This window comes from Vigna angularis, chromosome 8 (genome assembly GCF_016808095.1).
Source record: "Vigna angularis cultivar LongXiaoDou No.4 chromosome 8, ASM1680809v1, whole genome shotgun sequence".
In the NCBI taxonomy this organism is placed as follows: domain Eukaryota; kingdom Viridiplantae; phylum Streptophyta; class Magnoliopsida; order Fabales; family Fabaceae; genus Vigna; species Vigna angularis.
This window is the reverse complement of record NC_068977.1, coordinates 30,896,554-30,922,513: the sequence shown is the minus strand read 5'-3', so window position 1 is coordinate 30,922,513 and position 25,960 is coordinate 30,896,554. Positions and strand designations below refer to the sequence as shown.

At 33.9% G+C, this 25,960-nt stretch overlaps 3 protein-coding genes across 3 annotated transcripts; 1 reads left to right on the top strand and 2 right to left on the bottom strand.

Annotated features, from left to right (window-relative positions):
* Nucleotides 1-1,581: 1,581 nt before the first annotated feature.
* On the top strand, nucleotides 1,582-5,622 carry LOC108344074 (4,5-DOPA dioxygenase extradiol). The gene is made up of 4 exons (XM_017582541.2): nucleotides 1,582-1,607; nucleotides 3,099-3,414; nucleotides 3,716-4,086; nucleotides 5,285-5,622. The coding sequence occupies exons 1-4, from the start codon at nucleotides 1,582-1,584 to the stop codon at nucleotides 5,478-5,480; spliced, it is 909 nt and encodes a 302-aa protein (XP_017438030.1). The 3' UTR covers nucleotides 5,481-5,622.
* A 5,659-nt stretch (nucleotides 5,623-11,281) lies between these two features.
* On the bottom strand, nucleotides 11,282-20,539 carry LOC108343804 (uncharacterized). The gene is made up of 6 exons (XM_017582193.2): nucleotides 20,178-20,539; nucleotides 17,801-17,854; nucleotides 17,178-17,251; nucleotides 12,932-13,049; nucleotides 12,773-12,831; nucleotides 11,282-11,607 (listed from the first exon to the last, which is right to left on the bottom strand). Exons 1-6 carry the CDS (start codon nucleotides 20,328-20,330, stop codon nucleotides 11,529-11,531), a joined length of 537 nt encoding a protein of 178 aa, XP_017437682.1. The 5' UTR covers nucleotides 20,331-20,539; the 3' UTR covers nucleotides 11,282-11,528.
* A 2,625-nt stretch (nucleotides 20,540-23,164) lies between these two features.
* LOC108344790 (peroxidase 47) lies at nucleotides 23,165-25,479 on the bottom strand. Its single transcript, XM_017583287.2, has 4 exons — nucleotides 25,185-25,479; nucleotides 24,383-24,571; nucleotides 23,941-24,103; nucleotides 23,165-23,765 (listed from the first exon to the last, which is right to left on the bottom strand). The coding sequence occupies exons 1-4, from the start codon at nucleotides 25,395-25,397 to the stop codon at nucleotides 23,386-23,388; spliced, it is 945 nt and encodes a 314-aa protein (XP_017438776.1). The 5' UTR covers nucleotides 25,398-25,479; the 3' UTR covers nucleotides 23,165-23,385.
* Between the last annotated feature and the right edge of the window lie 481 nt (nucleotides 25,480-25,960).

The following is a 25,960-nucleotide window of genomic DNA, read 5'->3' as shown; positions in this document are numbered from 1 at the left end:
AATCATCATAGTAACAACATAGTCACTTCCCAATTATTTTGCAATTTGCTTTTATTTCTTTGAAATATACAAACACTCCCTCCCAATAATACTTTTGCAAATGAAGGAGGAAAGATAAAAAAATTAAACTAAAATTCAATATTTATATCTGTTTATTTGTAAATCTCATATTAATAGTGCTACATACTCATCATATATTGACTTAGGTGAGGTCGTTACTTTTGTGCTAAGTATGATGACATTGTTAATAAGGATTAAAATGATTTTTCAAAATTATAGAATAACTGTTAATGTAGAAATCATTAAAAAAAAGGGGCATTTTACGAAAGTTTCAAATTGTTGTAAATGTCATTATATGCGTCAGATCAACGACAAAAAATCATATACGATTTTAGCTTTCCTTTTTGTTAATTTTTTTATCAACTCTTAACGAATTGTCATCCAAAATTACTACCATGTGACGACTACGGTAAGAACCTTTATGGTATCTTTAACTCTTTTTTTCTAAATGTTATTGTTATTTTATGACTACATAGAAACTATATTCAACTAGATGTCAAATACATTGTTCAGACATAATTAATTTTGATTTTTTCAACTTTATATCACGTCATGACAAACATAATTGTAAACGAATGACCCAACATATATATTTTTTAATCAAAATAAGAAATACTCGAAGGAACAATTAAAGTGCAAATTCATCTAGAACAACCAATAATATAATTAAAAGTGTTGTAAATAGAATAGTGTTAACTTTTACTTAACTACAATTTATCAACAAAATTAATTATTTTTTAGTTTGTAACTTGTTAAATTCTCACTTTTATTTTATTTTTGTATATATTTACATTTTGAATTACATTTATTATTTTACATCTCTAATCACCTCTATCTATTTGAAATTAAATAATTTGATCATCCAAAAAAGTATGTAAAACAAAGAAAAGAAGAGTCTAAGAAGCCTAAGTGGCATTGAAAGCCACTTTATTGCATTGAGCGATACCAATACAAAGAGCAAAGGGAACACACATGCACACACACACGCACCCACCCACACACACACGCACGCACACACGCAAACGCATGCAAGCACACACACGCACACGCACACGCCCACCCACACGCACACGCCCACCCACACGAACGTACACGCACACACACATATCAACAACACAAATACATAAGAATTTAGTTTATTGCATCTAATCTCAACAAACAGGATTAGCTCTCCATGGTAGAGAACCTAAGGTTTACAATATGAAAAGATATGAAAGAAATGGAAACCATAGATCAGAAGCATGTCCTCTCCCAAGCATCTCTATCTCCAAATTTCAGCACATCTTCCTCTTCAATCCCAAAAGGGAGAAACCCACGATAGATGAAGGAGGAGACCCAAAAAGGAGAGAGAGTTCTCTAGCACCCTAAATAGCCTCTAAGAGCCTCTCACAAACATCTTTGGTGATTATAATTGTGTAAAATAAGGAATACTTGGTCCAAAATGAGTTAAGACTCATTTTTTTCTCGTAGAAACATGAATAAATATCCAATCTTGCGAACCAGATCCGACAATCTCTCCCAATGAGCTCATTCTTGCTCAGCCTCAGGTTTGTTTCTCAACTTTCTAAGTTTTCCCTTTTTTTTCACCTTCCTTGGATCCTACCTTGTTCTCCTCAATCAAAATACTTTCTATTTGCTTATTACTCACACTAAAAATAACAATTATAGGTAAAACAAGCATACACCAATTAAAATACAAAACAATTTTCAAACATGCATCTCATGGTCACTGCCTTAAAACTAGAGCCATTTTCAGACAATTTATGTGAGAAACTAGCGAAGAAACGACCTACGAACAATAGTTGCTAAGTACATGCAACTAAAAGAGTTGACAGACTTCCACAAGAAAGTTTGTACAGAAGAGACAACTGAGAGAAGAGGTTTGGAGAAAAAAAATCACAAGCATATGAACCCAAGGACATTCAAGGACTTGGTTTAAGGATCCTATTTCAACAACCACATCCCCTAAACATCACTCGATTCCGAATCCTTGAAGAAGCATTGAACGCCGATCTTTTATCATCGCCACGGAAAGCTCTTGTTAGAATTTTAAGTGTTAATGTCCCACATTGAGTAGAAATGAGAAAGTAGAACAACAAATAAGGTTGAAGATCCATTAACATATTGTCTTAAGGTTTTGGATAAAGAGTGATGTCAATATTTTATATAGTTAGATTATATCTCATTGATATTGTATCTATTTAATAACTTCCTCCTCGATAAACTCAACTTTCCTTGAATGTTGAATGTTGATAAAAGTAAACACTCTTATAAATGCATCGCTCTAAAAGATAAAATAGAAGAGCACAAAACAAAACATCTGAAGTTCATCATGGTCGAAGGCATTTTTGCGATAATGATTGGCCCAAATTTCTCCTATACCGGATCACGAAACCCACTTGAATCACTTCTTGGACTCGAAAGATGATGACGCCAGATGAGTTCTAGACTTTAGAAATTCTCGGTGAACTGTCCCGAAAACTGCCGACCCAGAAAATTCTTCATATTTATAAGTCTCTCACTATGTGGAAGGACCTTTATGGTGAGCAAATTTCTTCTGTTTAAGTTGTTTTTACTTGCTAGTTAACTTTGTTAAATTTTTGTTTTATATTTCAGACATCCTGAGTTCGGCCAATCCGAGAAAGGATTTCACTTGTTAACACAAAAACCATCAATATTTTCGTTTATTAAAATCATTGCACGACAATGACGCATTTGAGTTGATTTCATCTCAAGATGTTGGCTTGTCAAATCAAATGCCATAAACATAGAATCGGAGAATATGATAAACAAACACTACTACACGTTAGATAATAATAAACAATTATAACAAATGTTGGTCAAATTCAAAAACATAGACTCGAAAAGTATATAAACAAACAACACATTAGATAGTAAAAAACGAATATAACAATAAAAAATATATATAATGTGGAATAATCAAATAATTATCATAATATTCCTTCTTCTTTCTTTCTTCCTTCCCTCTTTGCCTCTCTTTAAATAGATTACTTCTATTTCTGAACAAAAATCTCAAGATTTTGTTACAGTTCAAATACCAGTGCAAGGAAAGAAGAAAAAAGTTTGATTGAAGAGAAGAAGAAGAAGAGTGATAATATGGGGTTGAGATTGAACGAAACATTCTACGTTTCGCATGGATCACCAGCTCTGGCCGTAGATGATTCGATTCCGGCGAGGAAGTTCTTCAGTTCCTGGAAAGAGCGGTTTCCGACGCCACCCTCCGCCATTCTCGTCGTCTCCGCCCACTGGGACACTCGTGTTCCCACCGTCAACGTCGTTGACCGAAACGACACCATCTACGACTTCTATGGCTTCCCCGAATCCATGTACAAGGTTTGTTTACTGTTATCATTATCAGGTTAAATTATTCTCTCAATCTTTCTTTTTGCTTAATTTTCTCTGAATGTGATCTCTTCATTACTCAAACTTTTAACAAGTTGTTTAATTTTAAAACACTTAACGTATATAAAAAAAATGCAAAACCTCTTATTACAACATGTTTTGTAATGTTTAGGTTATGCTTAAAATTCATTCAAAACCTAACCGAATTGTTATATCTATCCATACAATTATTTATTAATGTTTAATATCATGTTTAATGTTATATCTATCAACTTTGTATGTATTGGTATAGTTGAAGTATCCAGCACCAGGGGCACCAGAGTTGGCGAGGAGGGTGAAGGAGCTTCTGATAGGATCAGGGTTTGAGCATGTGAATGAAGACATGAACCGTGGGCTTGACCATGGTGCATGGGTGCCACTGTCGTTGATGTATCCTGAAGCAGACATACCAGTGTGTCAACTCTCACTTTCATCCAACAAAGGACCCACTTACCACTATAACATGGGAAAGGCTTTGGCCCCTCTCAAAGATCAAGGTGTTCTTATCATTGGCTCTGGAAGTGCCACCCATAACCTCAAAGCTATGGGCCCTCGTAATAGCCCACCTGCTCCATGGGCTCAGGCTTTTATGACATGGCTCAAAACATCTCTTCTTGAGGGAAGGTAATCATTTTCCATAATCTCCTCCTTCACCCTTATTCTTTCAAAATACCTATTATGCCCCCTTTATGTTTTATTATTCATTCAATATGCATTGGTGTTCTTACTTGTGAGGTTTTGCTTTAGACATTGCATTCATATAAAGTATTGTTGAAGGCAAAGGTTTTGAACATGTTGAAGTTAATTGACTCTTTTAGTTATAAGTTTTTTTTCCCAAAGGAATTGAGCAATTGTAAATGTAACACTTATTTTTGAGGTATTTCTCAATTATACACTCTACAATTCTTTCTAAATGAACAATATGAAATAATAATTTCATGTTTAGTGAAGTTAAGATCATACAATCTGAAAATCAATTGTAGGATTTTTGGATCTATAGTCCTTAGTTATAATGAGTAAATTTCTCAATTGTACAATTGATAAAGGCATGGGAGTAGAAGAATTCCATATCAAGTAATTTGCAATTATAACTTTTAATTTTTGGATTGTGAAATTTATAAGTGGTTTTTGGAACTTTTAGTTGTGCGATATAAAATATATTTTTGGATTGTGTAATTTATAATATATTTTCAGATCCAATAATATATTATGAATTATACTTCATAGTACATTTTCTTAATCTAGAAATGCATTCCAAGTTACACAATTTATAAATATAATTACAAATTATGAATTATGAATTATGGATTATACAATACAAAATATTTTAAATTTAAAAATATATTTTAAACTACACAATTTAAAAAGTGTATTTCAGATTATATAATTCATAAATATAACTACAAATTATGAATTAAACAATCTATAATACATTTCTAAATTGTATAATCTGATATACATTTCCAAATACAAATGCTTATGGATTATACAATCCAAAAATATATTTCATAGGACACAATTCATAACATGAGTAATTTGTATCTTTCTCCCATCTCATGGAGGTGTGAGAAGAAGGATCTATACTTTATTTACTTTGATATTCACATCAGCATTCTTGTAAGGTCCTAACTCTTAAACTCTTAGTAGTTTCTAAGATATTAAATATATATTGTGGATTGGAAATGCATATTCCATTACTCTTGGGTAGTATTTGATATGTCAAAGGATGCTTTATTAAAAACATGATATGTTTTGGTTCTGTTTTATCCTATTTTATTCTAAGTTTTATCATTGAGCAAAAATGAACCTATTACTGGTGTAGGTACGAGGAAGTGAACGAATACGAAGAGAAAGCCCCATATGCAAAAATGGTTCATCCCAGGTCAGATCACTTCTTGCCACTGCATGTAGCCATGGGAGCTGCTGGTGAAAATGCAAAGGCCAAAGTTATTCACGATAGTTGGGATGCTGGTTCTATTTCTTGTGCTTCTTTCAGTTTTACAGCTGCTAACGCTTAATACCACATGCTCATTGCTTCTCCACATTCTTCACTGTGTTGTCTTCATATATATGTTACCAAATTCGTTCGAATTACCACAAATACATTGTTATGTTCAATAACCACATCTGATCATGTGAACTTGCTGTTTGTTTATTGTATGATCTCCTTTCACCTCTTCCTACTTGTTTTCCTTTTTTGTTCTCCTACATACTCTTTAGTTTTGAAGTGTAATATTTTTAATAACAGTATTAATTTTAAATATTATGTTTGTAACTTCTGTAAAATTAATAAGTTTTAACTTGGGTTCTCATAAGTCCTTTTTTTTAATTCCTTTAAAATTTTAGATAACTATTTTATTCCTTATAAAAAGTGTAAATTTGGTTTTTTCTCCTCGGAAAATGCTTTTCTTTGATTTTTATTTTTTTAATTTCTAATAATATTTATTTTAAGATGGATAAATAATATCTGTTTTACAAATTTTGGGAGTATTTTTTAAGTGTCATATGTTGATATTGTATGACAACATTAATATGCATCACTTAACATTATTTGTTTAACACGTGAACAGTTAACTAATGTTAAATAATACAAGAGATAAAAATTAATAATTTCAATTTTAGAAGAATTGAAAACAAACTAAACCCAAAAGCAAAATAAAAAGTCACTTGTCTTACAGAAATAAAAACATGAGAAACCATTTCAAAGTTGGTGCAGCGTGTCATTCTCTTTACTGGTGGTTAATTTTCACGGTGAATAAGGTAAAGATGCAACCATAAGTTTTTATTCATGAATAAACGAGTAATTATATCTTGATATCATAGTAATATATGAAACTAAAGAAACCTAAATAAATTTCTAAAATATTTAGAATTTCACTTAAGTCTTCAATTTTTTTTAGTCTTGATTCAAATCAGTTTCTTTTTTTATTTTATTATACGAAGTTAAACAAAACTCTAAAAATTTTCAGAAATCCATTTAAATTTTACTTATTTTCAAAAATTACTTAGACAAAGAATTTAGTTTTAGAAGAAGAGTGAAGAGTCTTAACCATAATTAGTCTTTGGATTAGTTTTTGGATTAGTTTTGGGCTCACGTTTTCTCTGTGGATGCTTATAGTGCTTTTCTGTTATTTTACTTTTCTCTCATTTTACTTGTCTCTCTCTTCCTCTATTGTATATATACACGGTTATACAGTGTAGTATGTTTTCTGTCTGTATCACGTATTATTTCATTATGATTTTTTTGTTATTTGTCATGGTATCTAGAGCCTAACGGTCTTCTTCTTCTCCATCACCCTTATTTGCTTTTGCTGCCATGGGTGATGAAATAGATCCCTCTTTTAACGTTCATCATTTTTTATATCTTCATCCAAATGAAAATCCTGCAATTCCCTTAGTCTCCCCGTTACTTGATTCAAAAAATTACCATTCTTGGAGCATATCTATGATCAATGCTCTTAGTGCCAAGAACAAAGTGGAGCTCATTGATGGAAGTACCCCACAGCCATTAGCATCTGATCGTCTTTCTGGAGCTTGGAAGCGCTGCAATAACATGGTGGTCTCCTCGCTCGTACATTCTGTTTCTTCATCTATCAGGCAAAGCATCCTTTGGATGGACTGTGCCGAAGAAATTTGGCGTGATCTCAAGTCTCGGTACTTGCAGGGTGATCTTCTTTGCATTTCAGCTCTTCAGCTTGAAGCCTTTTCTCTAAAACAAGGTGATTTCACTGTCACCGGTTATTTTACTCAGCTTAGGGTTATTTGGGATGAACTGGAAAATTTTCGGCCAAATCCGATTTGCATTTATGGTGCACAATGTACTTGTAAACTGCCTTCAACTCTTGCTCAATGAAAATTGGAAGATCAAGCTATGCATTTTCTTCGTGGTTTAAATGATCAGTATGCTAATGTTCGCTCTCATGTTTTGTTGATGGATCCTTTACCTCCAATTAACAAAATCTTCTCATATGTAGCCCAGTAGAAAAGACAATATTCTATTCCTGACATTTTTCATGCAGAGACAAAGCAGAATTCTGTAAATGTTGTTAATGCCCCTGCCACCACTGCTTCTACTTGTACCTTTTGTGGACGATCTGGTCACACTAAGAGTACTTGTTATCGCAAACACGACTTCCCAAATCATTCTGATTTTAAGAACAATAAAAGTGCCCCCACTCGTGGAAAAATTTGCTCATATTATGGAAAGACCGGTCATACTATTGAAGTTTGCTATAAGAAGCATGGATATCCTCCCGGTCACTATTTCTTTAATACCAAATTCTCTTATGCTAATAGTGTCTCACTCACTAAAGCACCAGTTGCTGAAAAGGAACAACATACTGGTTCAGAGGATTCAGAAATTCGGTTTACTCCTCAGCAATATCAAGCTTTATTGGCCTTGATTCAGCAACCATCTCATACTGCTTCAGCATCAAATTCTGCACATGTTAATCACATTAGTTCAATTTCCTCTTCTACACACACATCACATCCTTCAGGTAGTATCCCATCCATAATTTGCACAACACACACTCTACGCAACTCCGTGTATCCTTGATTTAGGAGCCACAGACCATGTTTCTAATTCTTTACAATTTTTCACTTCATATCATGTCATTGCTTCTATTACTGTTAACCTTCCTAGTGGTCATCGTTTACTGCCACTCATGCTGGCATTGTTCACCTTACTTCCACATTTTATCTTATTGATGTTTTATATGTTCCTTCATTCACATTCAATTTGATTTCTCTATCAAAATTGGTCTTGAATACACCGTATCAGATTCTTTTCACAGCTAACTCTTGTCTCATACAGGATGCAAAAACCAAGATGAAGATTGGTTCAGTTGATGTGAAGAATGACCTATATCAACTTGTTCCTCAGAATTTTAATTTTCCCCATATCCATTCTTCTGTAGTACATCCTGATTGTAATGTTTTGCCTATTGATCTTTGGCATTTTCGCCTTGGACATTTATCAAACACTCGTTTACATACTACGAAGAAGATATATCCTTTTTTGACCATAAATGAAAATTTCATTTGTAATTCTTGTCATTATGCAAAGCAACGCAAACTTCCATTTCCAAACAAGTCATTCACATGCTCAAAAACCTTTTTCTCTTTTGCATATGGATATATGGGGACCTTACTCCACCCCCTCCATGCATGGTCACAAATTTTTTCTCACAATTGTGGATGATAATACACATTTCACATGGATTTTTCTCATGACCTATAAAGCAGAGACTCGCCAACTCATTGTTAATTTCATTGCTTTTGTTGAAAACCAATTTAACTCATGTTCAAATCATTCGCACAGATAATGGTGTTGAGTTCTCTATGCATGAATTTTTCACATCTAAAGGAATAATACATCAAACCTCATGTATAGAAACTCCACAGCAAAATGGAATTATGGAGCGCAAACATCAACATTTACTTAATGTTACTTGTGCTATACTTTTTCATTCAAATTTACCTGCATGTTTTTGGAATTATGCACTTTTGCATGCCACTTATTTGATCAATATCATCCAAACACCATTTCCCAATAATAACACTCCTTTTCAAAAACTTTATGGTCATACATGTGATATCTCTACACTCAAAGTGTTTGGATGTTTGTGCTACATTTCTACATTTACTGTCCATCGTAAGAAATTAGAACCACGAGCTCATCCTTGTGTTTTCCTTGGAATCCCACATACTACAAAAGGATACCTTGCCTATAATCTTCATAATCGTAGCATTGTTATCTCACGCAATGTATACTTTTATGAGGATCACTTTCCATTCCTTCACCTCTCATCCACTGATTATAATATTCCTAGTGTCTCACCAACTCCATTTGACAATACTTCACTCTCTCATGATTTTAGTCCTTATCCATCTACTACACATGATCTTGCTCATCATCCTCCCTCTTATCTGCAAGATTAACATCATTCTTTCACATCAACTTCTACCAATCTTCATCCAGGTATGCATTATCCCATTCAAGATCATCTTTCTTATTCTCACCTTTCTAACAATTTTCAGTCATTTATTTCTTCTATTTCCACAACCACCAAACCACATTCCTATGTTGATGCTATCAAATATGATTGCTCGAAAAAGGTCATGCAAGATGAATTGGAGGCTTTAAACTTGAATAATACTTGGACTGCACGACTCTACCACCCAATAAATATGTCATCGGTTGCCGATGGATTTATAAAATCAAGTATCATACAGATGGCAGCATTGAACGTTACAAAGCTCGTCTTGTAGCTAAGGGATACACTCAAATGGAAGGCTTGGATTATATTGCCACTTTGTCCCCTGTGGCAAAACTCACTACAGTTCGACTACTTTTGGCTTTAGCTGCAATTTTAAATTGACACTTACAACAACTGGATGTAAATAACGCTTTTCTTCATGGTGAATTAGATGAAGAAGTTTACATGACTCTACCTCCGGAAATCAATCCTTCTTTCCTCAACCAAGTGTGTAAACTTCAACGATCAATTTATGGCTTGAAGTAAGCCAGCCGACAATGGTTTGTGAAACTTTCTTCTTTTCTTTTCAACATGGATATAAACAATCTGCTTCTGATCATTCTCTATTTTTGAAGATTTTTGAATCTTCCACTACAGCTATTCTTGTGTATGTTGATGATATTGTCCTTGCCGGCAACAATATTGTAGAGATTGAATCTGTTACAGCCCTCCTTGATCATGCTTTTAAAATAAAGAACCTTGGCAATCTTCGTTACTTTTTGGGTCTAGAAGTTGCCCGAAACAGCACTGGAATTCATCTCTCTCAACGAAAGTACACCCTTGATATTTTGACAGGCTGTGGTATGCTAGCTTCTCGCCCTGTTGCCACGCCAATGGATTACACTGCTAGACTTTCCAACCGCTTCCTGATTCTTCCTCATATCGTCGTCTTCTTGGGAGATTAATTTATTTAACTACCACTCAACCTGACATCTCCTATGTCGTACATCATCTCAGCCAATTCATGTCAACTCCTACATCCGCACATTCTCAAGCAGCCTTTCGTATTTTACGATATCTAAAGCAAGCCCCTGGTTTCGGTCTATTTTTTGCAGCTAAAAGTTCTCTCCAACTGGCATTTAGTGACTCTGACTGGGCGGGATGTCTCGACACTCGCCGTTCCGTTACAGGTTTTTCTGTGTATCTTGGAGACTCTCTTGTTTCATGGCATTCTAAAAAGCAACCTACAGTTTCTCGCAGCTCCTCCAAGGCTGAATATCGTGCCCTTGCTACCACCACATGTGAACTTCAATGGTTGACTTATCTGCTAACTAATTTAAGCATCTCTTTCAAGCAACCTGCTCTTCTCTACTCTGATAATCAATCTGCCCTCCAGATTGCAGCCAATCCAGTGTTCCATGAGCACACCAAACACATAGATATTGACTACCACTTAGTCCGTGAAAAGGTTCAATCTGGATTGGTGAAGTTACTACTTGTATCTTCTTCTCACCAGCTTGCAGATATCTTCACCAAGTCCTTGTCTCCTTCTTTGTTTTCCACTCTTCGTACCAAGCTGGGAATGTTCAATCTTTATTCCCAGCTTGAGGGGGGGTCTTAACCATAATTAGTCTTTGGATTAGTTTTGGGCTCAAGTTTTCTGTATGGAAGCTTCTAGTGCTTTTCTGTTATTTTACTTTTCTCTCTCTTCCTCTATTGTATATATACACGGTTGCCCATTCAATAAAGAATATACACTGCAGTATGTTTTATGCCTGCACCACGTATTATCCCATTATGATCTTTCTGTTATTTGTCAAAGAGTGAGAGGACAGAGCTGAGAGAAACGAAAATCTTTACATTAGCTCATTGACAACATAATACAAATGCACAACATTTTAAGTCTAACAATCTGGTAGAACCTGTACAAGACTCCACCAAAGGAAAGAGCAGACAATAAAGAAAATCATAATTCATAACTGTATTTCAGCGGCAGAAACCCTTTTCTTTAGGACTTCAAGGGATATTGAGGGTGTCAATGAAGTGAGTTTGACCGACAATGCCACAATCTTTTGAGTTTATAGCCTAAAATTCAGTGTCAAAGCATGAAGCCATGATCTTTGAAACCATGGACCTCGCAAAAGGGATGTAGCTCAAACTATACCTGCCAATCATATATCAGAACATAGAAGAATGTCAGATATACAGGACTGGATACATGTCAGTCACAACAGGATAAATAGTATTATTGCATTCTTGAAGAGATATCAAATTATGCAAATATTGACATTGATATCATTAATACTTCAAATGAAAGAAAGTGCTTTTAGTTTTACAATGTAGATATAAGCTTTTATTAATAACAAGATTTATATAGTTCAAACTTCAAAGTACGGATTTAATTCTAATCTACTACCAACACAATTATCTATCTGAGTAGTCAAACTATTATATGACAATAAATACTGAAAAGAGATATAAATTAAATGCTTAATTCTCGCTTATTTTAAAAAATAACTCTCAAGTATACGGTAATTTATACCAAACAGAAAATGATAAAGCACATTGGTGTAGTGGTGGTAGAAGCTCATTCCTTTTATTATTTGGGTGTTAGCTTCATTCCTTGGTTTCTCACTTTTGATGGCTAATATGTGTAGCTTTAGTAAAGATGTGGTCGCATCAGATATTGCCACATCAGCCAACTAAAGGCTAGTTGATTTATGAAAACTGTTGCTATTCACAGAGTTGACCCAGCTTGAAGCCAGTTTGTCAGGTTCTAGTGCAAAAACGAAGCTGCACCATCTACACATCATAATGTCTGCCTCAGAACTACTCATCACTGAATTAATCACAATTGAAGTTTCGAATGGGAACTGTGCTTAGTTTATTTCCAATTCCCATTCTTCTGCCTAACTAGAAAGGCACTGTGGCCAAATTTCCCCTTTAATCTTATTTTTACCCCTATCAACACAGTCCCTATCACGCTACAAAACACTCGAACCATTTCAAACTAAAACATACACATTCACTAAATAGGTTTGGGGCTCTTTTAAGCATTAATTTATATCTCTTTTCAGTATTCATTATCAGTTCGTGGCTCCGCTAACTGATTCCATAACAATTCAAACTTTATTGCTTTGGGGCTTATCGGTGGACATACAGCCTGTCTCTTTGGAGCATATACATTATACAATTGAATTTATCTTCATAGTTTTCCCTACAATAGGCATACTACTTTATGCCACATCAGATTTATGGTATAGTAACTTAATCTGCGCATACAGCACACTTCAGGTTATATGGAAGACAAGGGAAAATTTGAGACGTACCAAACAAGTGCCCCAAACTCCAAAATAAGTGCAAGAAATGTCAGTAACTTGTTATGGACCTGTTTAATGCAAAATAGCGAGACAATAAGCTAGTAAAAGATAGGATTTTTTTTGTGTGATTAAATAAAAGGAAGAAAAGACAATTACATGTTGACTTACATACAGAGCACAAAACAAGGCGATTATCATACTTGCAATGTATATGGAAGTTGCATATATACGAACAGGATCAAGCATCATTGTCACTTGCCTCTTAGGACCTATCAGGAATGCTGTGCTGTCATAAAAAAGATTTCCACTTAGCATTTAAAGTAAACAGAACATCATTGAAAAGGTGTTTCATATATTATATTCATATAATATATTTGAAAAATCTAGTTTTGGACTTAGTTTCCTCTTTCTTTCTTTTAACGGGGTGATGTAACACTCAATATTATGAACATATGATTTCTTACATGTATATATAGAAGTTATGATTTTAACATTAGTTTTTTTCTGTAAGTGGCTAGGCCAATCTGTGGTCCATATTACTAGTATTGAGGGGATCATTTTCCCATACATACATTCATCGATATTTAAATGTTATCTCTATTGTAAGAATATATACCTCTTTTGCTTTAGATATTTTTTATATTTACATTTTATTTTTCATCATACTCTTACAAGTTTAGAATTTTAAATTAAAAATGAGTAAATAGTTTGAAGTTGCAAAATTATGAATAGAATCATATATTTTATTGTTTCATCATACCCTTACAAATGTTTATTCATATATTTTTAAGACCTTTATATTATATTACCACTAAAAGAAATATTGATTTCTTAAATTGCTATAGTAGTAAGTGGGAGTATATTCTTATTTGTGATAAATATTTTTTGAATATGTACTGACCTGTTTATTCTTATTAAATATCTAGATATGTATGCTTCAACTACATTTGATACTCGCCAATGGAAAGTTGGTGACAACATCATGGACTGATATCAAAATTGATCTACTCAGCGAAAAGGTAGGGATACTCTTTCTTCATAAACTCTTCTAACTCATCTCTTGTGTAGTTTCATTCCAAAGCACCTTCACAGTGCGAATATCCTTTTCTCGCAACATCTAGGTTTGCATGTCCAACAACTGTACTAGTCCAGCATCCAAGGTTAAGTCCTTCTTAACTTGAATGTCATCAACCTCCAATACATGAAAAGGATCTCTAACATACTTCCTCAACTGAGATACATGGAAGACATTATGCAAGTTCCCAAACTAAGGTGGTAATGCTATCTCATAGGCTATTGGACCAATCCTCCTGAGCACTTGATATGGTCCTAGAAACTTTAGTGACAACTTTCTTGACTTGATAGCCCTCCCAACTCTTGTCGTTGGTGTTACTTGCAAAAACACATGATCTCCAAATTCAAATTATAGAGGTCTCCTCCTCAAATCCGTGTAAGAATTTTGCATGTTCCAAGTTGCCCTCATCTTCTCTTCAATCAACTTCACCTTGTCGATAGTTTGCTACAACAGCTCAGGGCCTACTACTACTAATTCTCCATCCTGAAACCAACACAATGGCATTCGACATCTCTTTCTATACAGAGCTTCAAAACAACAATTTTCGTTTTTTGTTAAAGCTTTGTGTAAAAGGAGATGTCAAATGCCATTGTGTTGGTTTCAGGATGGAGAATCAGTGACAGTAGGCCCTGAGCTGTTGCAACAGACTACCGACAAGGTGAAGTTGATTGAAAAGAAGATGAAGGCAACTCGAAGCAGGCAAAAGTCTTATGCGGATAAGAGGAAGAGACCTCTATAGTTTGAAGTTGGAGATCATGTGTTTTTGCGAGTAACACCAACAACAAGAGTTGAGAGGGCTATCAAGTCAAGAAAGTTGTCACTAAAGTTTCTAGGACCATATCAAGTATTCAGGAGGATTGGTCCAGTAGCCTATGAGATAGCACTACCACCTTAGTTGGGAAACTTGCATAATGTCTTCCATGTATCTCAGTTGAGGAAGTATGTCTCAGATCCTTTTCATGTATCGGAGGTTGATGACATTCAAGTCAAGGAGGACTTAATATTGGATACTGGACCAGTAAGATTGTTGGACGTGCAAACCAAGACATTGCTAGGAAAGGATATTCGCACAATGAAGGTGCTTTGGAATGAAGCTACACAAGAAATGACTTGAGAGTTAGAAGAGTTTATGAAGAAGGAGTGTCCCTATCTTTTTGCTGCGTAGATTAATTTTCAGATTTTGATATCAATCCATAAAGTTGTCACAACCAACTTTCCATTGGCGAGTATCAAATGCAGTTAAAGCATAACTTTTCCCAACACCGCCTTTCTTGAGCTTAGGCTTGGTCACACAAACCTTAGCTACAGAAGGTTTCTTTTTAGGCTTGTACTTGCCTATGCCCATTTTCTTGTTAGATTTTCCAATCACCAAGACAGATCCTTGGTTCTTACTAGAATCAACCTAATTCTGATAGTCAACCAACAATTTCAACATGTCATGCAACTTGCCATCCATCTTGTTCATGTTAAAATTAACAATGAACTATGAGAATGTGTTAGGGGGTGATTACATAATCAAATCTTGGGATAATTCCTTCCCAAGTTTGCGATCCAACTTCTCAAGTTGTTCTATATGACTAATCATGTTCAGAACATGCAGTTCCACCTTTAGCATTTCCACACAATTTGGACCTATTGTGTTGACCTAAACAGGGTCTTAGATAGCTGGTATTTGATTGCCTACTTTGTGAACCAAACATCTTCTTAAGATGATCAATGATAGCAAATGGATCCATGTCCTCATGTTGTCTCTAGAGTTCTAAACTCATTGATGCTAAGATGATGCATTTTGCATTCATGTGTAATCCTCTAAGTACTTCTTTTAAGTGCTAGAAGACTCAACATCATCTTTGCCTTTTGATTTAGGCACAACAAGTTTCTCGATCGTATCGACAAGTTTCTCTTGCATGAGTACAATTCTCAAATTTCAGTACCAATCAACTTTCCATCAACTGAGTATCGAACGCATTGATAAAGCAAACATATCGAGATAACTGATAAGAATAAATATCAGTACATATTCAAAAAATATTTATCACAAAAAGAATACTCTCACTTACTACAATAGCAATTTAAGAAATCAATATTTCTTTTAGTGGAAATATAATATAGATGTCTTAAAAATATATGAATAAACACTTGTAAGAGTACGATGAAACAATAAAACATATGAATTCATTCATAACTTTTGAACTTCAAACTATTTAGCCATTTTTAGTTTAAATAGAGATAAATAAAATTTAAATATCGATGATTGCATCTATGGAAAAATGATCACTTAATACTAGTAATCTGGCCCACAGATCAATCTAGCTACTTACAGCAAAAAATAATGTCTAAATCATAACTTTTGTATATATAATGAAGACATCAAATGCACATAATAGTAAGTGTTACGTCACCCATCTAAAAGAAAGAAAAAAGAAATTGAAGTCCAGAATGAGATTATGCAAATCGGTCTTGCTTATTTTCATATTGATATCCTAGCCTTAAGAAAGTAGTTCTATATTAGTTGTCGAAATTTGTTTAATACAAAGTAAGAATTCAAAACATCTAACATCTATTTTATTAGAATGACTTCCTAATACTTGGTGCTCTTCATCCATAAGAACAGAAATTAAACCATGAAAGTCTCTATTTTAAGAATTGTGATAGATACTCAATAATAACAAGAGCCTAGGTGAAGAGGAAAGAAAGGAAGTGATTAAGGACAATCATGAGTAACAAAGGTGAGATAAAATAGAATATGCAGGGGGGATTTCTTTGAATAGACTAGACATACAGATGGGATAAAGTGTAGAGGAAGAGTAAGGAAGGTCTGAAGTTTGCAAAGGTTACTAAACCAAGACATAGAATGAGCAGAAGGCAAGCAAGAATCAGCAAGAACAGTGAGACTCAGGAGGAAGCTAGGCAACCTTGAAGAACTGACCTAGTCACTGTAATGCCCCATTTCTCACTTCACTCAGCGATCTGTGGGTTAAGTTCCAGTTTCCTGTATTACTTAATGGATTTTAATGATTATTCTTTTGGACTCAAGTCCACAAAGAGAGCCCAATAACAAAATAGCCTATCAGGTAGAAAAAGTACTAATTTGAGGTTCATAGGATTAGTGCTGTGTACAGTGATATAAAGAGTAAAGAAACCTTATCGTCTGCTCCCACACCCCCTTTTGCAAAGGAAAGAAAGAAAAAACATTTTCCATTACTTATAAAAGCATAATATTTGAAACCTGTGAACTAGAAACAGTTTAAGTGTATCCTCATTTCTAATACATTAAATTCCAGAGTATAAGCAAGTCTGCATCATAATGTAATTATACAGCTCTAAAACAGAACATACCTTCCAAGTGAAAGCAAATTACCAAGAGTAAATGCTATTGCAAACTTGATTGGCTTGAAGAAAACAAGCATAGACTGTAACATGGGAGAGAGAAATGTCATTTATTAGTGCTTATTCTTGTCTGTCAAAATAAATGAGTTATTATACATTAAAGTAGAAAGAGTAACAGTTGTAAGTCAAGTTTTCAGAAAGGAAGTGAAAAGAACTATATTCCCATCAAATTTTCATAAAAAAGGCAAGAGAAGCCATTACCCTCATTATCAGTTGTTGATTTAAGTAAAAGAAGCCAAAAGAATAGGAGTTTCTTGCTTATTCTCTATAACTATAATATAATGGTGAACACATTTCAATGGCATTGTTGCTGCCTTGGGTTTTGACTCTATTGGTCCAATGTTACAGTTATACTGGACATAGAAACATTATCAACATTCACAGGGGTATAAGGTGCATACATGAGCCCACACTGGTAGTGTACGGGCCTTTTTTTGGGCTGCCTTTCAGAATTGGGTTTGGCCATATTCTATGAAAGATTCAAGCTTAATATTAATATTTCCACTTTGAACTGAAGCACTAGCATATATGCTTCACTTATTTAACAAGAAAAATCATAATGTCAAACTTACCAATAGTGTACAAGTTAATCCAGCAGCAAAGCATATGGCAAAACCATATAGTCTCTGGTCACAGACAGAGAGCTTATTAGTTAAACTGTGAAAGACAATTTACAAATAGAAACCTGTTAGATGAATCAAATGAACATTTCAACATGATAGAAGTTTGGGTAAATAAGGAAATATGAGGCGATTGATGCACACGGTTTAGTAAAAGAATCAAACATATAGGAGAAAAGGGAGATGTAGAGGGTAGAAACTATAGAGATGCGGAAAATAGCAGAATAGCCCTAATCACTGGAGTTAATCAGACCTTACAAAAACATGAAGTAAAACTGATACTCCAGACCTTTTCTATATTCCCCAATTACTAACCAACCAGCCAACCCCCAACAATTACCGGTAACACGAATGGAACAATTACAAAAAGATATTATATATATATATATATATATATATAGAGAGAGAGAGAGAGAGAATATCATCATGCTCCCCAATGTCCAATGTTTGATTTGAGTTTGTGAATTACAAAAACCAATCTAACATCATCATGTAGTTCTGGGTCCTCACCATTGTTTGAAACAAAAGGCAACATTATATAATAGGAATTTCACAATTAGTGTATTGAGAATTTAAACTGAGGAACCTAATAACATGGTACCTCTATAGACTGCATATTTTAATACCAAGTCACATCTTAGAGCACAAATGAACCTAAAAGTTGTACAATATCGCTGTAATTCAGTTCAAATAAGACAATCCATAAAAATTCCGATCCAAATAAAGTGTATTTCAGGCATCCAAATTCATCTTCCAACAAATATTTATTTTACATCACCCTTCTATGAATATTTTGCAAAGACATTCAGTTATTCCTGCAATCCATCAGTGAATCATACTCAACTCTCACTTACCACCTTAATGCCAGTATAAGTTATTTCCAACCAACAATAAAAAAATCTACAATGTTAATTTCTATTAGAAAATATTATCTGCATGTTTTCTCTTGATTTGATTTCCCAATCCCATGTCATCTGTGGATTGAGTAACATTGTAAAAATTGTGTTGTTAAATAGCCACTAGAGTGTTACAGCATTGCAGAAGTCCTCGGATATGAAATTGCAATTCCACCCGCTGTTATGCTTGCTATGGCACCCACAGTAGCAAAATTTATCCTACATCCTCTTGCAGTTCCCGAAAGTCTCCAGACAACTGAAGTTTTGAGTTAACAATTTCATATTAAGCCAATTTTTATACACCTTTTATTTGCATACAACTAATTTTTATACATATTTAGTTGATATATAATATATCTTATATACAACAGCCATGTGACTTCCACAATTTGTTTGCAACACTATCTACTATATGATATAGTGGATTATAGATTTCACTTTCGGAAACTGAAATCCAAAAAATGACCCCCTAGAAAGGCCCTAAGGTCTCTGCTCAGATAGCTCTTTTGGAGTATGTACACTGTCACTATGAATGCTCTTTAGTCTGCTATGGCTTCTACACCAAACCGCTCTGCTATGGCCGGCCCTGTAGAGTGCAGGGCAAGCCTTGCCGCTATGGCATGCTATTGAAAGCCCGGACTGGCTCTCTTCCATTTTCTATAATCCATTATTGATAACAATGATAACTACCAGTATGCAAAAACAAAAAAAGTGATGACCACAGCCCATGCAACTCTCTATACATTTATTCCAATACCCGTGCACCTCGCCAATTCGAGGTTAAAATTTAAAAATATTCCGACGCGGCAATATTTTGCTAACTTTCCTTAAAAACATTGTAAATCGAGAGGGGGACAAATAAATCTCTAGGTGACTTGACTTGTTCCACTTAGGGTAGTTCATAGTTATCAGGTATGCAGTAAAAATATGGATTCATGATACGCGTGGGTACACGATTTATCACTTTTTACATTACTATTATTATAAGATCTCCATTAAGAGAAATCCACATGGGACAGTAAATTTGGGTCTGATGTGCAGGCATAGCTATTGTCAGAATTATGTTAATATGGAGTAGCTTTCCTCATCTAACACTGAGATAAAAAAACATTTTACCAACCTATCATCCAGTCTAACACACCAACTACACAAGTTTCTGATCTGTCAACAGTTAATCAGATTAAAACACCAGAACTTGGAAAATTATAATAAAGGAAAATCAAATTATAAAATATAGCAATGTAAAAACCACAATTAAGGATCAGATCCACGTTCAAAACCTAGCACCTCCGTTTCGCCTACCGAATCAACCACACACTCAAATTTTCTCTTCCTTTCTATCTCATCACTGCGTATTATTCTATTTTCTCAGAAACGAAACGATTACCACATTCAATTTGCCAATTGGAACAGAAATGGAGCGAAGTAGAAACCTGTGTGGTGGACAAGGTGCAGTTGCGGTTGAAATCGTCCACAAAGGCGAATGAGCTGCTGTTTTCCAATGCTGCAGCTTGCTGCTCTTCGTCTTCGACGTCCATTCCCACCATTATCTTCACTTTCTCGAAGGCTTTGTTCATCGTTTCCATTGTTTTCCCACACTTTTTCGGGAAAACGGAAAAATAGAATGAAAAAACAAAACGGTGGATCTGTGGTTATGGGAACAAACGGTAACTAAGTGGTGAAGTTGCTTAGATTTTCAGAAATTGTGTGGAATTTCGATGGAGATATCACAACAACGACTCCACTTCACTGAAACCAAGCTCATGTAGCAGCTTTCTCTCTGTTCTGTTTTCTATGTGATTATGAAGATACCTTAGGACTTGGGCCAAAAATTGGGCCCTATTTTTCTATCTGTTTATGTTTTTCTTTCATCACATGTATTTTCATTTTAGAAAAAATAAATACATTTACAAAATCATTTAAAAACTATTTTGAATACAATCAAAAAATATTGAAAAAACACATATTGTAACTGTAATAGAAAAATAACTTATAGTTTAAATCAAATAATATTTTTATTTATATTTTTAGTTTCTAAAATTATATGTGAATTTGTGTTTAGTTTTCCAAATAAATTAAATTTACAAATATATTTTTGGAACACTCATATGTCAAATATACATCTCCACTTTTGAACATTTTTTTGTTACTACTTTATTTCAAAACTAAAAATATATTGCTTATAATTTCAAACAACTGTATAATTTTATGCGATTTATATTAAACTTCATTTATATGTAATCTTATTTTACGTTTCTGTTTCGGTAGGGATTTTGTAGGATCGAGAGACTTACCTTTCTGACGTATTTTCCATCCGAAAACTAGGATTGCCTGAGTTGCTTGCCTTTCTTTAGTTTTAGTCGCTCGCTCTTTTACAATTGCTCGGTCTTCAGTGAGAGAGGTACCTTAAAATTCGGGCGGTTGCTCATAAACAACTTTATGAATATCTTTAATCAGATATCTCTGATTATTTTAATTTATGTTGGACCTTTGGTCCAATAACAACTAAAGTGTTGGTCCATATACCATTTGAAGCAGCTGATTAGCGCTATGGGCCCAATCAAAATGTTTCGGTAGGGATTTTGTGGGACCGAGAGACGTACCTTCTGACATGTCTTCCTTCCTTCCGAAAGTTGGGATCGCCTGAGCAGCTTGCCTTTCTTCAGTCTTAACTGCTCGCTCTTCTACGACTGCTCGGTCTTCAGTGGGAGCCATACGGTTGCCTTCTTGACAGAGGGGCGGAGGTACCTGCAAAAGATACTCCGACACTCAAGTTAGGCGTGAATTTGAAAAACCTTGATCCTTAGTTGAGTATTTAGTGAAGGATTATCACTATTGAATGTTTGGGTGTTATGAAGTGTGAGTTGAACGTAAGTGGAACGTACCTTACTTTTAGTCTTGGCCTTGTATTTATAAGTTATCACAAGCCTAATAAAATATAAACAGAACCGCTTATCAATATCTTTAATCAGATCTTCAATGAGATATTCTTCATTATTTTATTCTCCTTTGATTATTTTATCATCTGCTCGACTATTTGCCCAATAACTTATACGCTGGTCCAATTACGACCCAATCTTTGACTTTGTTGACTGTAGCGGATGAATCGAACGGTCCTGATTGGATGGACCGAACGATGCTTAATGTTAACCGTTCGGTCTCCACTAGGTACGATACAATTTCAAATATCCGAAGTAAGTGGATTGTTGAAGAAATAAATAATTACTTCAAAAATAATTATAGTTTTGATTGTTTATATCTTATAAATTCAGAATTTTGGTCTCACTATTTTTAGATATTTAAATTGAGTTATTTCTTATTATTTTTCATTGCGATAAAATACTAATTAATTTTCGTTAGTTTTCACTTCAATTATTTATCATTTATTTTTCCCTTGAATATTACTCAATGATATTGGGAGAAAATAAGGATGACAAGTAGTGGTTTTATGAGATTGAAAAGGGTAATAGTAAACAATAGTTACCAAAAAAAAAATTAATAGTTATTTAATATAATCTTAAAAAAATGTATAATGATGTTTTAGCTTTTCTTTTATTAAAAAAATTAAAAACAAATATAAAATATAGGAATCAAAATTACTTTATTTGCATACCCCCAATATAATACATATGAAATATTTCTAGTATATTCACAAATAATATCTTATTATGTAATAATTTGTTATCTTTATTATATTATATATCTAATGTATTATAAAATATCTTAAAGATATTTATAAACAATATGTCATGATATAATAACTTATCATATATTTTCAAAATATTATGAAATATCTCTAATATATTTATTTTTAATATCGTTATTTTATTATATATTCAATATATTATTATATAATAATTTATTATCTGATATTTTTAAGGTATTATTATGACATAATAATTGATTATAATATCTCAAACATATAATAAAATTAATTTATAGACTAAAAAACTTATAAATACAACACTCCATAAAAAAAAAGTTATTAACTCAATATTTAATTGATACTTAACTACGAGAATCTCGTATCCACCTCAAAACCATCTCAATAAAATCCAATAAAAACACATTCAAAGAAAGACACTCTTCTAAAGAACTCAATATTAAAAACAAAATTTAATTAAATTTTAAGTCTATAGTAATGTTGTGTATATTAATTTTTTAATCTATTAAGTTCTGAAATTTTATACTTTTTTTATTCAGTAATTTTTTTTTTCATTAAGTAGGTGACATTATTGTTATATTGTTATTATCTTAGCGACATGACTCATAACCTGTTGTTTTATTTTGCTTATGTCTTTAAACAATGTAAAATTTTGTGAACCTTTTTATTAATATATAATGATAATACAATGACAAGTGACTTTTATATTTTAATTAGAACTATGTTGAATAACGATAGTGTCATATTCTCCATGACTTCGTGATTAAAGAACCATCAACTTCATGTTTCACCAATGAATGACAAATTCTCTTAGTTTCTCAAATCAACTGAACATGACACATTTCCCATTCTATGTTATCGGTAAGAAGTGGATTTAAGTCTAATTCAACCCATTTATAACCAGCTTATAAGGTGACCTTATTTTTAGCGACATGGAACTTCAAAACACATGCAACCAAAGCCCCCACAACAAAAGTTCAGTTTATTTTATGGCAATTTTTTCGAACTTCCGCTTTGGACCCTTCTTTGACATCGAGCTTGCTCATCTTCACCATCGCCTGTTGAAAATCCAAGAAGAACAAGGCTTGGTTCATTGCATAAGAGTTCACAATGTTCCTGGTTTGTGGGGTAGTGTACAACGTTTGGTCTGATGTGAGAACACCGTTGTTTGAGACCAGAGCGTTGAAGTATAGGTTGTCGAAATCGTTCCTGGTGGAGTCAAAGGGTTGCTCTGCACTGTCACCAGCACTGCATGTCTTGGAGAGCGTCTTCGCAAATTGTGAGTCCAAAGATGGATCCAGTGGGGTAAGTCTCTGCTTAAACGAAGAACACCTTGCCACTCCTAATGTGTGAGCTCCTGCACAAATCATGAACCATTAACCACGTTCTCAAACTTTAATTAGTGCTTACTGATTTGGAAATGAGTCAGAATCTATTGTTCAAACACATGGCGTGCACGGTTAAGTCTATATTCTCTTGAAATTATTCAACACACAGTAAAGTAGCTAAAACACAGGCGTATCATATTTTACCTGAGAGAGCCACCATGTCTTTTGCTGAAAACCCGCGTTGCCCAAACACCTTGATGAGCTGAGAAGCATTGAAAATGGGTGCAGGAAGATTGATGGTATCCTCAATTTTGGACCTTGTTCCATCCTTCCTACCTTTTGGTATGTCATACACAGGACCCCCTGCCTACACAATTAAGAATTTAATCAGAATATATGCTCTAAAATTTATCTTACTTCACATATTAATGATGCTTCAACTGTGGCACGGTAGAATCAACAAGCAATAAATCTATGAAAAATAGGTTTCTGATTACTCTGATATCATCTTAAAAGATAAACTTAAGTCTAACTTCATTTTTTAAGACTTATGTCATATGAAATTTTCAAATTCATTACTGTTAGACCCAGAAAGGAAATGGAAAATCACGAACACAAAATGAAAAATGTGGTAGTTTGATCTCACAAAGAAAACTGCATCTCTAGCAGCCATAGCAAGAATGTCAGCACATGAAACGACTCCTGGGCATTGATTTTCTAGCGCTTCCTTGATATCGTCTATTACTTCATAGCCCCTCAAGCTCAAATTTGCTGGTGAATCTTTTTCTGCTGTGTTGTCCTTAGTGGAGTCGATCAGAACTGAACCATCACATCCCTAGTAGACAAAAATAAACCCTTTTGAAGTATAACTCATATTCATGAATAATAGTTAAAAGCTAAGCTAATGTATAGTTTTTAATTTTAACGTACATCTGTTTTCATAAGTATCTTAGCTTTTTGTATTACTACTTTAATCATATCTATCTCCTCTGTTCCTTCTTTGGCATGAAGCAACAGCATATTAACATTTAAAAACTTGTATAAAAAACACAAATGTTTTTAAAAATTGCATCTTTAGTCAGCATAAGCTCTCACAGAAGAGCCTTGGACTTGAACTAACCCATCAACTGCTGTATGCTATGAAGAATAACATCTTTCTTTCATTAGAACAGTGGTAGATAAGTACCAACTTAGACATCAGCATCTCACAGACTCTAATATTCTGTCATGGATCAACATTTCAAAAGTTTGAACTGCAAGTGAAGAAACAAATGCTAATTCTTGTATTTGATCTCTGACAATTTCTTTTACCACTTTGTTGCATCAATATATAGATGTCAATATGGAGAAATTATTCACTATATATATATATAGTTTGAGACTACATTAAAATTTCTGATAGATGAAGGAGTGGTTTTTGTATACAAGAGAAAAGAGAGAAAATGAACCTCTATGAAACAGTCATGGAAGTGCATTCTAACAAGCCCTGCTGCTAGAGTGGGATCATTCTGCAGAGCTCTGTTGACTGTGTTCTTAACAATAAGGTCAGCCAAAGGGCAACTCAACAAGTAGTAGTTCATGTTCAAGCCACTTGCTCCCAAACTGAAACCACTCGCCACTATCATCTCCACATAAAAAAGCAGTGTCAGCAAATTAGCCATGATCACAGTCTTCAAAGACTTCAAAAAGGGTTTTGTACAGCATCTTGATGAAACAACAAGGTATATATATAGATAGATACACACACAATACTTGGTGTGAGTTGAACTTAGTTTGTAATGTGGCCCAGCAAGAGAAGCTTTCTATAGTTGGGAAAAGCTGGCACCCTTGTTACAGTTCCACATATTTAAGCTCCTGTTCATGGCCTAATCACTTCTCTTGCACTAATTTTTATTACTTTTCTGAAGATTCTATGAAAAAAGTTATGAAAAATTATAAACACCTTAAGAAGTATAGGTCTATAGACTTTTCACATGTGGGTTAAATTAGTACAATATTTTGATTTAATTAGTATAATTGTTGGTTAATCTCATATTTAAACTAATATGTCAATTATAACACATACAAACATTACACGATCATTAAAAGGTCTTCTCAAACTTCATAATTATCATTAATATTGTGATAACATGAAAAATCAATGATCACTTATTCATAATGGAGAAACATAATACCCTAAATTTCTTTTGAAGACCACGACACCTCAGTTAAATCAGGGAATTTT